The following is a 16,792-nucleotide window of genomic DNA, read 5'->3' as shown; positions in this document are numbered from 1 at the left end:
GTTGTTATTATCTTCATCGTCATCGTTATCATTATCGATAATATAATCATGCTTATCATTTTGGTTCTAATTGTCATCGTCCTTGTTGCCATCTTTCTCCTCCTTCTTCTCCAGCTTCCCTGGTATTGATAAAAGTAAACATTTTGTATGTTCTTTAGTATCAGCATTATTATCTCTATACGTTGTTGTAATATCTAAAATCACGGTGAACAAACATCCGGGGATTTATGTTAATTACTAACTTAGAGTAGATGACCGAAAAAAGAGAAACTGCTCTCTATTTTAATTAGACTGCTAATCGGATTCTCTCGTTTGAACGGGCATGAGACAAAAATAAAAGTACCCAGCGTTCGGAACTCAGCTGGCGTGGGTCTTGCTAGGTGACAGTGTTGTTACCCATACGGTGCAGTGTTGTCACAATACCCATGGCTTCTCTAAGACATACCGACAGAGTGTATATATATATCCAAGTGAAACTCACTTGGATAAATACAGTTTTATTTGCATATGCTTTTGTTGAATAAGCATGTATGTATATCGAGCTGTGGTCTTGACATAATCGTAGTCAAAGAGCTATTGGGATCGTAGAATCTGTCATTCTTATACCTGGAAAGGTGAGTCTCTCTCTCTCTCTCTCTCTCTCTCCTGGTACTAACAACTGTCTCCTAGGCGCTCAGCATTTAGAGGTTAGTGTTCGGACTGGTCGGCCTGGTGTTAGGATAATGTGACTGGGTGGGACATCATGCTACATTGTCTTCGGCATGATGCCCCAGTGCTGGACATCACTATAAACTGTCACATTGCAGACATCGTAGCGATATGATTGAAAAAATGTTTAAGCTGTGTTATAAATACAAATCACCCAACCACCCACCCGCACACGCACACACGCGCGCGCACACACGCACACACACGCGTTATTATGGTGCACTCTCTTATGGATATCCTATATTTATCTTATATTGTTTAGTCTTTGAAATTACCGCTGACGCTTGTCCTTGCATACTATAAGCTTCGCTGTAAATCCAGTGCTGGTTCTTGAAACGTGTGTAGAAGTAGATCAGTCAATAAGATCTCAGCATTTTAATTCTTTGATCCGCTTTACCTGGTTGTACACCTTATTATTAAAGCTTGCCGATCAATGTGCCAGGCCACACCGTTAAATGCGCCGCAACACAAAATTTATTTGCTTTTTCGTTTGGGTAATTTTGAACCATAGTTCATTGGAATGCTGGAAGTGAAAATGCGATACGATCAATAATGCTAACAACCAACTTAAAAATCTAAAAATGTAATGTAAACCATTATATTTTCTCAAATCCGTACCCCCCCCCCCCAACCCCCACGTTTCCGCCAAAGCCTTCTATTCACAAAACAGTGTGATCAATGCACTGCCTATTGCAGTAAAATGACCGTTTCCTTCTTTTGATAGGTAAGGAATAAGAAACGAAAGCACACGTACCGAAGAAATTAATAATCAAAACGAGCAGACTGTGTCTCTTTATTGTTTCTCTCGCGAAGTGTGGGCGATAATAAGAATCACCTTTTCGAGGGCGTTGTTGTTGATGCTGGAATGTGTCATAGTCGAAGCTTGTATAATTATCTGTTTTCTCTGATACTTTTGCATGTACAGTCGTGAAACATTTTGAGTGTATTCGTCGTAAACTGTACTGCTCGTCAAAAGCAAAATGAGGTCATACTGACCTGCTCTTCATGCTGCAGTGACTTTGTTGAATATTGGAATATTTCGTATCTTGTACAGCCTTTAAATCGACAACGGGCGCTTGTCCTTGTGTGTATAAGCTTTGTTGTAAATTCGTGCAGCAGTGGATCAGTTGATAAAATCTCAATAATTCTTTGATCCGCTTTACATGGTTGTACACCTTATTATTCAAGTGGCCGATTACTGTGCCAGGCCGCAATGTTAGATGCGACGAAACACATAATGTATTTTCATTTCTTACTCGCTAATGTTTATTTATTGTAGCTTGTTTCGAAAATAGACTTTATTATCATTTAGCGAACTAAATTTTCCGTCTGCGCAACAGTTAAACAACTGTCCCTTAGCAGAAGGGGTCACAGAGATCTTCAGTGCCTCTTGTTTACTCGTCGATAGCGCTCATCGATCTTTCAACATTATGGACTAAGATCTACCGGCATATTTTGCGATGGCAGATCTGAGTTGATGTTGTTACGCGAACGTTTTTCAGCACAAGATAGACTATACATGGAGGCCAGTATTAATGGTGGAGGAAGAATCCAGGAAAACCCCCGTAAAGAACCACCGACCCACAAGAAGCTACTGGCAAGCTTTCTATCATACCCGCATTGGCTGAATCCGAGAATCGAACCCATGCAGACAGATTTGAGATGGCAGTGATTCGTAAAGACCACTAGGAGCCCCGATCTGAGCTGAAGCTATTCGCTCGAAATAATAAGCAAAATGAACAAGGTATACAAGTCTCAACTATATATAAAAAGAGTAAATGTATGCATTCTTAAAAAGGCATTTACTTTAATGTTATTTTAACTAACTCGAAACTTTCTGTGACTATGCATGTACGTATATCCTTATTGGGCATTAAATATATCAGTAAATACAGTAATTGACTTGAATAAGGTTCGAAATGGCAAAGTGTTGGCGAAGCCATCCTTAAGGCCGTATTGTGATAAAGAATACAATCTGTAAGAGGTCATTGTAGTAATATCCATACATTCTGTAAGTGATCATTGTAGGACTTGTATGAATATTTATTCATTCTATAAGGGATCATTGTAGAAATATTCATACACTCTATACGGGATCATTGTAGGAATTGTAAGAATAATCGTACACTCTATACGGGATCATTGTAGGAATTGTAAGAATATTCGTACACTCTATACGGGATATGTGTAGAAATTGCAGGAATACTGATTCACTCTATAAGGGATCAATGTAGAAATATTCATACACTCTATAAGGGATCAATGTAGGAATTGTAGGAATATTGATTCACTCTATAAGGTATCATAGTAGGAATTGCAGGAATATTCATACACTCTATACGGGATCATTGTAGGAATTGTAAGAATATTCGTACACTCTATACGGGATATGTGTAGAAATTGCAGGAATACTGATTCACTCTATAAGGGATCGTTGTAGGAATTGCAGGAATATTCATTCACTCTATAAGGTATCATAGTAGGAATTGCAGGAATATTCATACACTCTATACGGGATCATTGTAGGAATTGTAAGAATATTCGTACACTCTATAAGGGATCGATGTAGGACTTGCAGGAATATTCATGCACTCTATAAGGGATCATTGTAGGAATTGCAGGAATATTCATACACTCTATACGGGATCATTGTAGGAATTGTAAGAATATTCGTACACTCTATAAAGGATCAATGTAGGACTTGCAGGAATATTCATACACTCTGTAAGGGAGCATTGTAGGAATTGTAAGAATATTCATACACTATATAAGGGATGATTGTAGGAATTGCAGGAATATTCATACACTCTATACGGGATCATTGTAGGAATTGTAAGAATATTCGTACACTCTATAAAGGATCAATGTAGGACTTGCAGGAATATTCATACACTCTGTAAGGGAGCATTGTAGGAATTGTAAGAATATTCATACACTCTATAAGGGATCATTGTAGGAATTGCAGGAATATTCATACACTCTATACGGGATCATTGTAGGAATTGTAAGAATATTCGTACACTCCATAAGGGATCGATGTAGGACTTGCAGGAATATTCATATACTCTATAAGGGATTATTGTATGAATTGTAGGAATATTCATTCACTCTATAAGGGATCGATGTAGGACTTGCAGGAATATTCATACACTCTATAATGGATCATTGTAGGAATTGTAAGAATATTCGTACACTCTATATGGGATCGATGTAGGACTTGCAGGAATATTCATTCACTCTATAAGGGATCGATGTAGGAATTGTAAGAATATTCGTACACTCTATAAGGGATCATTGTAGGAATTGTAAGAATATTCGTACACTCTATAAGGGATCATTGTAGGAATTGTAAGAATATTCGTACACTCTATAAGGGATCATTGTAGGAATTGTAAGAATATTCGTACACTCTATATGGGATCGATGTTCATATACTCTATAAGGGATCATTGTATGAATTGTAGGAATATTCATTCACTCTGTAAGACGTCATTGTAGGAATTGCAGTAATATTCATACACTCTATTAGGGATCATTGTATGAATTGTAGGATTTATTCATTCACTCTATAAGGGATCATTGTAAGAATTGTAGGAATATTCATACACTCTACAAGGGATCATTGTAGGAATTGCACAAATATTCATTCACTCTATAAGGGATGATTGTAGGAAGTGTAGGAATATTCATACACTCTATAAGGGTTCATTGTAAGAATTGTAGGAATATTCATACACTCTATTAGGGTTCATTGTAAGAATTGTAGGAATATTCATACACTCTATAAGGGATCATTGTATGATTGTTGTAATCTCCATACACTCTGCAAGGGATCGTTGTAGGAATAGTCATACACTCTATTAGGGATCCTTTTAAGAATTGTAGGAATATTCATTCACTCTATAAGGGATCATGGTAGGAATTGTAGGAATATTCATACACTCTATAAGGGATCATTGTAGGAATATTCATGCATTTTATAAGGAATGTTTGTAGGAATATCCAATTAAATGTTCTTATTTAATTGTTCTGCATAAAAAGGATGACTGACACAAACCGTAAATTTATATTGTTGTCACCAGTGTCTTTATAACTTTATGCAAATGGTATTCTATCCTGACGCAAAATGTTAGCTGTAAACATTTCTCATCTTGTTGAAGGCATGCTCATTTTTTAAACTTCCTTCTCTTAGTTACTGTATATTATCTTTAAAGTAGTTTCATCTGGACCCAAAATATGCTATTGGTTATTTAAGGGAAATAAAGTAAGTAAAACATGCGATTGGTTATTGTAAGGGAAACAGAGTAAGGAAATCAGCTATTGGTTATTGTAAGTGAAACAGAGTAAGGAAATATGCTATTGGTTATTGTAAGGGAAACAAAGTAAGGAAATATGCTATTGGTTATTGTAAGGGAAACAGAGTAAGGAAATATGCTACTGGTTATTGTAAGAGAAATAAAGTAAGCAAAATATGCTATTGGTTATTTAAGGGAAATAAAGTAAGTAAAACATGCGATTGGTTATTGTAAGGGAAACAGAGTAAGGAAATCAGCTATTGGTTATTGTAAGGGAAACAGAGTAAGGAAATATGCTATTGGTTATTGTAAGGGAAACAGAGTAAGGAAATATGCTATTGGTTATTGTAAGGGAAACAGAGTAAGGAAATATGCTATTGGTTATTGTAAGGGAAACATAGTAAGGAAATATGCTACTGGTTATTGTAAGAGAAATAAAGTAAGCAAAATATGCTATTGGTTATTTAAGGGAAATAAAGTAAGTAAAACATGCGATTGGTTATTGTAAGGGAAACAGAGTAAGGAAATCAGCTATTGGTTATTGTAAGGGAAACAGAGTAAGGAAATATGCTATTGGTTATTGTAAGGGAAACAGAGTAAGGAAATATGCTATTGGTTATTGTAAGGGAAACAGAGTAAGGAAATATGCTATTGGTTATTGTAAGGGAAACAGAGTAAGGAAATATGCTATTGGTTATTGTAAGAGAAATAAAGTAAGCAAAATATGCTATAGGTTATTGTAAGGGAAATAAAGTAAGCAAAATATGCTACTGTTTATTGTCAAGGAAACAGAGCAAGGAAAATATATATACAAGTAGAGCTTAAATAATTTGTTCGCACAGGACACACTCTTTTTTGCAGGCATCAGAGACATTGAAAAACTCGCGTACGTTTCTTACCTGTCAGTTTGCTTTGCCTCCCTCTCCTCCAGTAACACGAAGTATTATTATTATTATTAGTATTAGTATTAGTAGTATTATTTTTATTTCTATATTACCACGTCTTGACCTTCAATCTTTTACCTTGTAGAGCTTCATATTTTCGTATGTTTTATAGGTTTTTCTGAATTTTTTTGCAGTTTTTACATCTTGCATATTTATTTTTCATGTTCTATATTGTATCTTCGAGAATTTCGTGTCTAGATTGGTTGGATACATTTTTTAAGTTTGTATTTACATTTTTAGAGTTTTGTCTTTAATAGGTGCCCAATAGCCATTAGTGCTAACGTGCCGATCGAAGAGTTTATCTTCCTAGGTTTTTGTTTGGCTTGGAAAGATTTATATTCCTACGGTTTGATCTTTTCATTTCCAATTATTTATATTGACATTATATCTCTTTCTTTAATTAACATGGTGTGGCCACTATTTTGTGTTGAGGTGTCGTTTGACCCTGGTACATGCATGCATGCACAATAGCCTAGACTGGCCCGCTGTCGTGCTTCTACATATATGGACGGTAGCTATATAGGTGCCCGGAATCTGGCTACACGATAACTTTGCAATTATTCAGACAACCTTGGCTTTTTATGTGAGAAAAATGTGCTTTGGATATATGTCGGCGTAATAATTTGCAGAAAAAAGTCAATGGTTTCTTCGCTGAAAATTCATCGTAAAAACAGAAAACTACAATCTATTCTGATCACCTCGGACATTTCTATGACTGTATTGACAGCATGATTGACCGAGAAGTTACGAATGAAAGAGTCGGATGTATACGCAACTTCTGTGTCGATCCTTGCTTCGTAAATAGCTGAGGTGGTCCAGATGGATTCTATTGGTATTCCAGTGTCTCGCGATGAAGAATAAAAAGTAGGTATACGTTTCCAGTGTTTCAAGATGATGGATACAAAGCAATTCTTAACAGCTTACTCATTTTGTTAATAGCTTGCATCAAATTTCGTTTGCTTCTTTCGTTGATAATATATATTTGTTCTTGGCGTGTAGTTGTTTCTTGTTATTGTGTCCTTTTCCGTTAGATTAGAGATTTTCATTATTCTGTATAGTTTTACTTTTCTGTACCACAATGTAAATATTTACTGTTCTACACGTGTAACTATTTGTGTGTGTGTGTGTTTGGCTCTGTATATGTATATTACTATACTTTGAGGACGACCTTTTGTTTTAGATCGAAACATGGGGAAACTGATATTCCCCGCGCTATTTTACAACTTTTGTGAAATTATGTAATATCTGTGGTGATGATTGCATTCCCATTTTGATTGTTTCGAACTAGCTGGGAGTCCGGCACCCATCAGTAACTAGGCCGTGACTTGTGTGTGTGTGTGTGTGTGTGTGTGTGTGTTATGTTTTTTTCGGGGAGGGAAGTGTTAAATCTATTAATCTGTTGTATTTTGTAATATGATATTGTTGAGAGTAAAGCTATAGTCCATAGTTCATTAAAACAGGATGGACTGACCGTAACAAAAGTCCGTAATTGTTTTACTACTTTCAGATCTTGAACTAAAATTATCGCCACGTGAGCATAGTACGTTATTTTACTTTCCTGAAATCACTTCGAGGAAACCATGCCGTCGTTTTACTGCTGAACGAGTGTGACCGTTTCCAATAAAGTAAAAATATTATGAAAATGACACAGTAATCAGCGTTTGTTGATTTCAATACAATATAATGAGAGTTTATTACCTTGATCTAAAAATATTACCACGCGAACACAAAATGATGTTTTGGGGATTTTAGATGACTGTTATGAAAACCAATACATTGTATGTACTGAGATGGATATATGCGTTTTGTGAATAGTAGACGAAAAGAGTTTATTATTTAAGGTGGGCTGTCTTCCTTGAAAATTGTTTATTAGTGATGTACCTTGGGGATCCATTCTCATCTATATACTATTTTTGTTACATGTTAACGATATTCCCAGTGTAATTCATTCCACTGCCAAGATATTTTCATAAGATATCAAAGTTTGCCAAAATATCAAGGAAAAGACCCAGAAAAATTATGCAACATGATTTAACTCTCTAGCAGCCCTATCGACGACATGGCTTTTAAAATTCAATAAAAGCAAATATTTTGTTTGAAAATTCATAAATCTTTCAAATACAGCTACTCAGAGGATTTATTTTTTAAAAATCTAAAAAATTGCTTCAGAATAAGCAGACCTGTGAGTTTTAAGATCTAATGATCTGCAACCACCAAGCGCATTAATCCAGTCTGCAAAGTCAACCACCAACCGCTTTAATAGTCCGCAAAGTCAACCACGAGCCGGATTAATAGTCCACAAAGTCAACCAAGAACCTCATTAATTCATTCCGCAAAGTCAACCACAAACCGCGTTAATACAGCCGTAACATCAACCACGACTCGCATTAATGCAGTCCGCACAGTCAACCAAGAACCCCGTGAATACAGTCCGGAGAGTCAACCACGAACCGCGTTAATAAAGTCGCAAAGTCAATTACGAACCGCATTAATACAGTCCGCAAAGTCAACTACGAACCGCATTATTACAGTCCGCAAAGTCAACCACGAACCGCAGTAGTACAGTCCGCAAAGTCAACCACAAACCGCGTTAATAAAGTTGCGTAGGCAACCACGAACCGCGTTAATACAGTCCGCAAAGTCAACCACGAACCACAGTAATACAGTTGCAAAGGCAACCACGAAGCGCATTAATACAGCCCAAAAAAAATCAACCGAAGAATATAATTCATTTGTAGATGCTTTTCCAACTTTGGGAACATAACAATAAAAAAATATATTTCATGCAAATCCTCTGTGCGACTGGTTTTAGTATAGGGTTCGCCAGTTTGAAATCCATGACATGAAAAAAAAAAATTAAAAATAGGAGACTTCCCAGGTACTGAGCTTCAAATTATATTCTGAAGCAATACAAATGGTGCCTCTAGAATATTATTGTTGTAAACAAATATGACTTACAAATTCATGTATGGTCTTTATAGATCAAAATTTTATATTTATCAGCGTTATCTCTCCGCCAACATTCATTAAAACCCGCTAAAGCAATTGCAAAAACCGAAATCAGACGAAACGATTTTTTTTTTCTTCGTCTTATTGAATGATTAATACGCTGGAATAGGTTACAATTTGAGATCCCTATCTACTGGAATAGGTTACAATTTGAGATCCCTATCTACTGGAATATGTTACAATTTGAGATCCCTATCTACTGAATAATGATACATTGCCAATTATTCCAAGTAAGTATACAAAAGTAGATAGGATGAAGCCAACAAAGCAATACACGAATTACGCTCGAGGTTTTTTGGGGGGAGGGGGTGGGGATTATACTTCTTTTGGCTGAAAGGCCTATGATGTTGCGGATAGGTATTCAATACAACTCAAGAGTTACTTGTCTTATACTATAATGATGAAACGCGCTGTTTTTTACCTTTATCACGGAATGAAATTTCTGACATTTGTTTTGTTGTATATCGAGACAATAATCATGACAATTGTTTCCTAGTGTAGTAATCAGTATAGCGTAGTTTAGGCTCTTTCCTTTCCCTCTGGGCGTTTCAATGTGTGCCTTTTAAATATGCGTGCGCGTGTGTATGTGCTTGAGAGAGACTGTTCTCTGCTCTCAGTGTTTTCTTTTTTTTAACTCGTTCTAGTGTATATTTAACTTAACTATCAAAGCCGATATGTTTTTCTGATTGAATAATGTGAGGCATTAATGTAGAAAGCTCGACTTTATTCTCACTATTTTCTGCTGTGTCGAAATATGTGCTAGCGGTAACATAACGGAGATTCAGTGACACAAAGGCTCGAAAGTGAACCAGTTAATAAAATCTGCTATCCAATCATTCATTCTTGTTCGATTTATAAATACTGATATGGAATGAATGGACAAGGTGCGAAATAGTTATACAAACTTTCAAATGAATTCGAGTCTCTAAGCCCCCAGAGTTCCTTGATATAATGCAGATCGAAAAGCTATAATTAATTCACTAGTTTCATGGAACGGGGGAATACGGGTGGAGGTAGTTTTAAACCCGAAGAGAATGCTTATCTTTCCAGACGTTTAGATACTGTTTGAACCAGCAAATCGTGTATGGTGTTTTTTTTTTGCGAAATTAATCACCATATTAACAAATTTTCTTCAAAAAGAGCTTTTCAAAACAAAACTAAACTGTGTTTAATTGGCACGAGAAATGTCGATAATTTAAACCGGATAATGGCACAAAATATCATGCCTAAATACAACCGGAACCAATCAAAGCATGCTACAGGATTAAATAATCGGAGTCCGGTATCGAACTGTCCAACGGTGCATTTTTTTACGGTAATACCTCGTCCCATACTAGTAACAAAATTACCTCCAATATTTTGTACATTGTTTATTATTATGAGGCAGTTTGCCATTATTTTTATAATACAAGAGTTTGCAATACCCGAGGTTAATTATAGCAAGAGATCATACATTTTAGCCGATGATGGACTGTGTGTACTATCACCGAAGTAGTACCAAAATGAAAGAAGCTTTTGGTAGCCTGGAATATTCCTGATAGATCTCGTCTTTTTAAGCGATCATTATACAGGCATATGTAAGTTAGCTTTGCAATGTTCCTTTCGGTTAGTTTTATGCTACGGTGACAGAAGCTTTCCTTAAGGCACGCAGCGTGCTTGGCTTGTTTCCGTTTGCTTATCACCATTGATAAGCCTGTCAGTGTTAGGGACTTGCTGCTAGCCCGGTTATAGTAAATGTTTGGTGGAATACAATACAAGAAAACCAAGGATATATTTTAGATGGATAGTATTAGACTGTACATAGCATACATCACAATTTCAGAGCTTTATAGGTTTAAGTATTTATTGATTTTCTCCTATAAATTGTAATTTTGCCACTCACAGATCTTTAATTATTGTTACAGGATGACGTGGTAGACCATGGTCTTAGATCTTCTGTTCGTAACTATGGTTTGACTTTCAACTCTGATAAAGATGAGGAAGACGTAATTCTCTTTAACTAATTATTGCAGAAATACACAAATTATCTCATTAGTCCATTCCAGGTGTGCAACTTATATACAACTTAATACAGTCGTATACATTCATGTTTATGATCCGAATTAATAAATGTGTAGGCAATAATTAAATGAGCGTTCGTTTTAAATTAAAACTATGTGTTATGTATATCTATATTTTTTTGTAATTCCTGGTTCAAGATTTTGTCTGATTTTTTAATTTCTATGTATGACTGTATTTTGTAGTGGTTATCTATTGTTGGATTTGGTGTACATGCAAAGGTTCTATTTTAAGATATTAAAGAACGTAAAAGTGCATAGGATCTATAAATAGTTGATTACTTATGTGTTGACAGTTACTAATAATACAATTATTAGTAAATATATTTCCCTTTTTATCATTCAACAGATCAGTCAGGTGGTATCTTGGAAGAATTAAGTTAATACCCTTTGGATGAGTTAGGTCAAATGAATAAGTACTAGTAGATTGAGTAGTAAGATCTGTCAGTTGGGGTATAATCGTAATAGACTTTTGAAGGTGTATGTACGGGGAGAACTGAGCAATCAGATTAATTCCTATTTTGGAGTCATTCTTATTTCTTGTGTTTCTGTTGTAACATCAAGACTGCCGACTTGTTTTATGTTGCACTTAGATATTGTCTCAGAGGAAAATATTTGTTTGAATTGTTCATTGAAAATAGAAAGTGCTTACTGGACTATAATATAATAATGGAACTATTGTAAATTCTTCCAGGGAGTTCTGGACAAGGCCATTTGACAACGTCACGATTCTTGGAGGACCAGTACATTTCCGGTTTTGAAATTCATATGGAACTTTTTCATTCTTTTGGATTTTAATACAACTTTTTCAGGACTATTTTGGATTCACTTCACAATAAGTTCCTCTCATATTTTCATTTATAGCTTTAACAACTAAATTATATGTGAAGTTTTGCAAAGCTTGTTGGTTCTGCTTCTTTCTGTTACCTTAAGTTTATGACCATAGAGTCGTAATACTATGGTAGTCTTTATACTTTATTAATCGCTCTACTTCGTTCAGGTCTTAGAGTTTTTCTTTAAAATTCACATGAGCTACATTCGTAACTGAAAGAAATTCAGCCAAGTATATGCATGTATATAAACAGCCACTTGACCAAAACTACTGTGACTACATAAATAAAGAACATTAACCAAGAAAACTTATATTCTAACCTCCCCAAAGGCTCATGCAACTGAAACTAGAACCCAGTGCCAGCAGTCCGACATTTGGTTGATGTGAACAATTACATAGGTTGCGTGCGCCTATTGTAACAAACATGGTTCGTTTTCTTGGCGACGCCTTTGTAGTCCGGGTGTCTTGTCTCACAATGTCTCATCATGTCAGTACTTAGAATTTAGACTTTCTGCTATAGGAAAAGATGACGAAGCTGCATTTCTTTTTTTAAACTGTTTACAGTAGAAATGCACGGGTGTCGCGTGAGTCTTGTACTATCATACGCTGAAGTGCATTAATAAAAGTGCAGGCTATAATTAAAGAATGCTGATACTAATTGGTTGCCATGGCTTATTATGTACTTACCTTATTCCTGGCTAATAGTTCTTCTTTACAACTGAGCTAGAGTTCTTCCAAAGCGAGCTTAAAACATACATTAGATTAAAATGCCACTTGGCCAAAACTATAGTATCACGCCTGGGACTACATAAATCAAAGAACATTAACCACGAAACACATATCCCAAGAATATCAGCTCTCACAAAGCAGTCTTCAATATTAATTAGTTACTATATTTAATTTCAAATGTTACTATATTTGATTTCAAATGCTGCATCAAAGGTTAAATGAAACAGTTTCGTACATTTTAAAGATTCTTTATATTCTAGATGTCGACAATCCGGTCTTCCGTTCGTCCAAAATCTAGCAAGCTGCCTTGGGGCACAATCCTCAAGCCGGAGTTTGGTCTTGGCCACCAGAGAATGACCGAATACGAAATAGACCAAACTGTAGAAAGACTAAACACCGTGAAACAGCCGAAAGAGAGAGAATATCCTAGGAACGGACCATTATTAGACCAGGATGCCTTGGATGAGATGGTAATTGTTATTTCAGTTATCATTCTTAATATTATTGTTGTCATTATAAAAACATAAATGCACGCTGGAGGCTAAGAATGTAGAGAATTTAGGTAATTTTTCAGGAGGCTTTAGACCTTTGTTGCGAATAGTGAAGAACTGAAGATCGGCACCTGAGCATTTTCCCTTCATCACGTGGCCACAAACGTGTGTGAGAATTAAGCATGCTTCTTCTCCCACATCGTTTTATCGTCCAAATCAATTTTTCAAAATCGTATGTTGTAGGAATATTTGGTTTTCCAATATGTGCTTTTTGATCTCACGACTTCATCACAAGCAAGGCCACCAAAACACCCGGATAGCAGCTAAATGTGATACAGTTTTCTAGTCACAGCACCAATACACAGGCTAATGAAACTTCAAAAGGCTGCACTTTTTGTCCTTTCATATCCTTCCTTTCTGACAGAGTTACATCCATTATGCTTTAATTTACTTTAATTTTCGTCGAGACTGTTCTCACTTCCAACATGTTTTAGGAAGCGTTTCTACACAATTCAGAATGTGATCTGTAAATTGGTCGAATATATAGATTTTAATGAATTTCGTCTTTTAAACCTGTGACATGTCAATCATTTTACGTCGATTCTATCTCGAACCTGGTACGGTCTAACACTAAAGAAATTGTTTAATATGGTCTGATACAGATTCACTGAAGGGATGGTCAATACTCATTTTGCATACGAAGAACTATCAAGAAGAATTTGGATTAATGGTAAACAGGGCAGCTGTGCCATTAATTTCAGAGAGGCTCTGAAATGTGTGATTTGGAATTTTTTAACGTAACTTTCAAAAAATTCAATCATATCGCTACGATATCTGCAGTGTGGCAGTTTATAGTGATGTCTAGCACTGGGGCATCATGCCGCAGATATGTAGCATGATGTCCCACCCAGTCACATTATTCTGACACCAGGCTGACCAGTCTTAACACTAACATCTTAATGCAGAGCGCCAACCGGAGCCGCTCTGGAATGGAAAATGACATAAAAATGTTCTTGACAAGTAATGTTTCCAAATGAATTGGGGCTAGGGGTAGGAGGATTACTATATATTCCCTAAGTGCCTCTGGTCGGTTGTGAGTAATTAAGGTTGATACGTTGAATATGACACTAAACTGGGGACAAACTTATTGGCTTTGATGCAAACTCTCAGCATGACTCAGTCTGATAAATTCTTCAACCTAAAAACTGTCCGTTCTATTAATGTGAACATAAATTATCAGTTGATATCAATCATAAAGCTATTATAACTTGTTTTAAGTTTTATTGGTTGTGTATAAATAGTTTATTGCAGCAGCTGAAATTCAGTTGACTGTACACCATCTATCGTGCACCCAACTTGGTGCTTACCAGATATGAACATGTTTGCCATACCCCCCGTATTGGCGCACGCACTCAACACTGCCCTTGTCTTGGAACACCTATTATCCGTAGCTCCTGTTTTGGCACACGTACTTTTCACATTTACATTGTTGGCGCACGCACTTTCCACTGTTCCCGTGTTGGTACATATACTCTTTGCAGTATACATATTGGTAAATGCACTCTACACTGCTCCTGTGCTGGTGCGCGCAGTCTCCACAGTTCCTGTGTTGGCGGATGCAATCTGCACGGACCTTGTGTTGGTCACATACCCTCTACAACGCTTTTGCTACCATGCGAACAAGTAAAGGCTATTGTTGACGCATATACATTCCACAACCCGTGTAGACAAAGTTAAAGACATTATTTTAAAACTGCAGACTTTAAATAACTAGTGGTATTCAATTAAGGTTGGATATACTTATCAAAAATCTGGTATACACGTGAGCTCATTCATGTATGCATCGATGCTAATATAGGGTGTGGTTATGTCGATTCTCAGCTCCACTGCGTTACATCTTGCCGATATCCGCCTGCTATATATCGATTTATTGATGTTAAATTTCACTTTATGTCTTGACCCTTTGTGGCAAGGTCACGCTTTATCTACCACTTGAGCCCCACACTCAAGTTGGTGGTGGGGGTGGAGAGATAATGATCATAATATGTGTGATTTGTTTGCAGTGACACTGGGTAAATTCTTCTTCTCTTTTCAGCTTCGACGCCTGACAAAGTGTGACAAAAGTAAAATACCTGACAGTGACAGAAGAATGCAGCAGTCAATCTATAAGGACATGGGAGTTGTAAGTTCTTACGCATGGAAGGGCTATAATTAAGTAGATCAGTGGCGCAATGCATGAAGTATCTGTTTTGGAATCTACATCGTGTACTGGGTGAACATTTTTCCATCAATGACTGATGATCGTTTTCTTGGTCTGCTCTTTTAAAACGCCTCTGGGATTGATGATTATTCCTTCCATTTTCGACGGTACTTTGTTTAGTAAGTGACACATATGTTACCTTGATACTTGATGTCCGTTACATAGAAAATCAGCCATTTTGTTTAAGGATCATCAAGCGTGCATTTCATAAACTGTTAATTACCAGACTAAGATCTTTGCTGAAAGGACAGTGTTTAGAAGTTTAGTTCCATTGAGGAAAGTCTTCATAATTTGTAAGAATTCTGGGTAGAATTAGAAACACATTTAGACAAAGATCACAAATTCAGAAGGTAAACATTTATAGGTTCAGAAATGGTTCCTCGTTAAGTTTTGAATGAATTTTAATGTCTCCGTCTTAGCAGTTTTATGAATTTTAAGCTTGATCTGTGTTTACCTTGTTCCATAAACATTTTCGTATGTACAGGTATGTAACAAAAAATAGCTACTTGCAAATAAGGATACTCAAAAGAACAGTTACGGCTTTCGGATTTCCGTCATCACGAACAAGTATGTGCTGATACCCGACACTCTTACTGCTTTTTTGTTCGAATAAAGGGGCGTGTGCCAGAAGTCATAAGTCACGTATGCCCTTGCTCATTATCTACATTTAGAGTGTTTTGTGTTGAATTGGACCTGAAATGACGATACACCTAAAACACTTCTATTGAAAGTCCATATACACAAAAAATGGCTGAATCTTTATATTACAAATACCAAGAGAGTGCAAACAAGACAATTAAGCTCTGTCGAATTTTCGTTGTGTTATCTATTTATATTCTTGCTAAGGCACTAAAATACGTACTTTATTCTTTTTATTCTGATGACAGTTGTGGATAGGATGCGTTTAATTCAATATATATATATATATATATATATATATATATATATATATATATATATATATATATATATATATATATATATATATATATAACCGTATAGTCACATTAAAATAAAGAAATTTCCAGATTTGGAATATTTTTTATATTTTGTTATGATTAAATAGCAGTTAATTTTAATAATAAAGCTCAGAAGTGACTCTGGTTTTGTTCTTATTTTTATCGCTGACAAATACGATTTTCGCCATGTAACATCGCTTTATAAATAAACGAATACAGTCATTCCCTATCTCCTACCGGTGCATTCCATAACTTGTGTACGTTTTCAATCTTCATTGCTGAGGACATTTCAAGAATTTGCTAGAACTACTTTATCGATTAATTTGAGTAACTGAGACTGAGCTATTTAAAAGATGATCTGATGATATACAGTATTGTGTACATACTAGTTCATTCACATCTGAAAGCAGAAAACAAACTTTCGTAGTTTCCTAGTTTCAATGAATATGCACGCACATTCGCACAGATACAAAGCAAGGTAGAAAGGTAGAGAGCAAAGCTTTGTAAC

At 35.9% G+C, this 16,792-nt stretch overlaps 1 protein-coding gene across 4 annotated transcripts in view; it reads left to right on the top strand.

Moving 5' to 3' along the window:
* The window catches only part of LOC149801027 (uncharacterized), a 31,368-nt gene extending 14,945 nt beyond the window's left edge, over nucleotides 1-16,423 (top strand). For 2 of the 4 annotated variants that reach the window (XM_089955057.1, XM_089955055.1), the window contains exons 2-3: nucleotides 12,835-13,044; nucleotides 15,161-16,423. In XM_089955057.1, coding sequence (XP_089811183.1) covers nucleotides 12,835-13,044; nucleotides 15,161-15,280 — 330 coding nt within the window. In that variant the 3' untranslated portion in view covers nucleotides 15,281-16,423. Of the gene's footprint in view, nucleotides 1-466; nucleotides 615-6,758; nucleotides 6,812-12,834; nucleotides 13,045-15,160 lie in introns of those variants that run through there. The other 2 variants (XM_089955056.1, XM_089955058.1) reach the window with 2 other exon arrangements.
* Nucleotides 16,424-16,792: the final 369 nt, after the last annotated feature.

Source organism: Sinohyriopsis cumingii, chromosome 4 (assembly GCF_028554795.1).
Source record: "Sinohyriopsis cumingii isolate HCF-2022 chromosome 4, ASM2855479v2, whole genome shotgun sequence".
In the NCBI taxonomy this organism is placed as follows: Eukaryota; Metazoa; Mollusca; class Bivalvia; order Unionida; family Unionidae; genus Sinohyriopsis; species Sinohyriopsis cumingii.
This window is presented reverse-complemented; position numbering and strand designations above follow the sequence as displayed.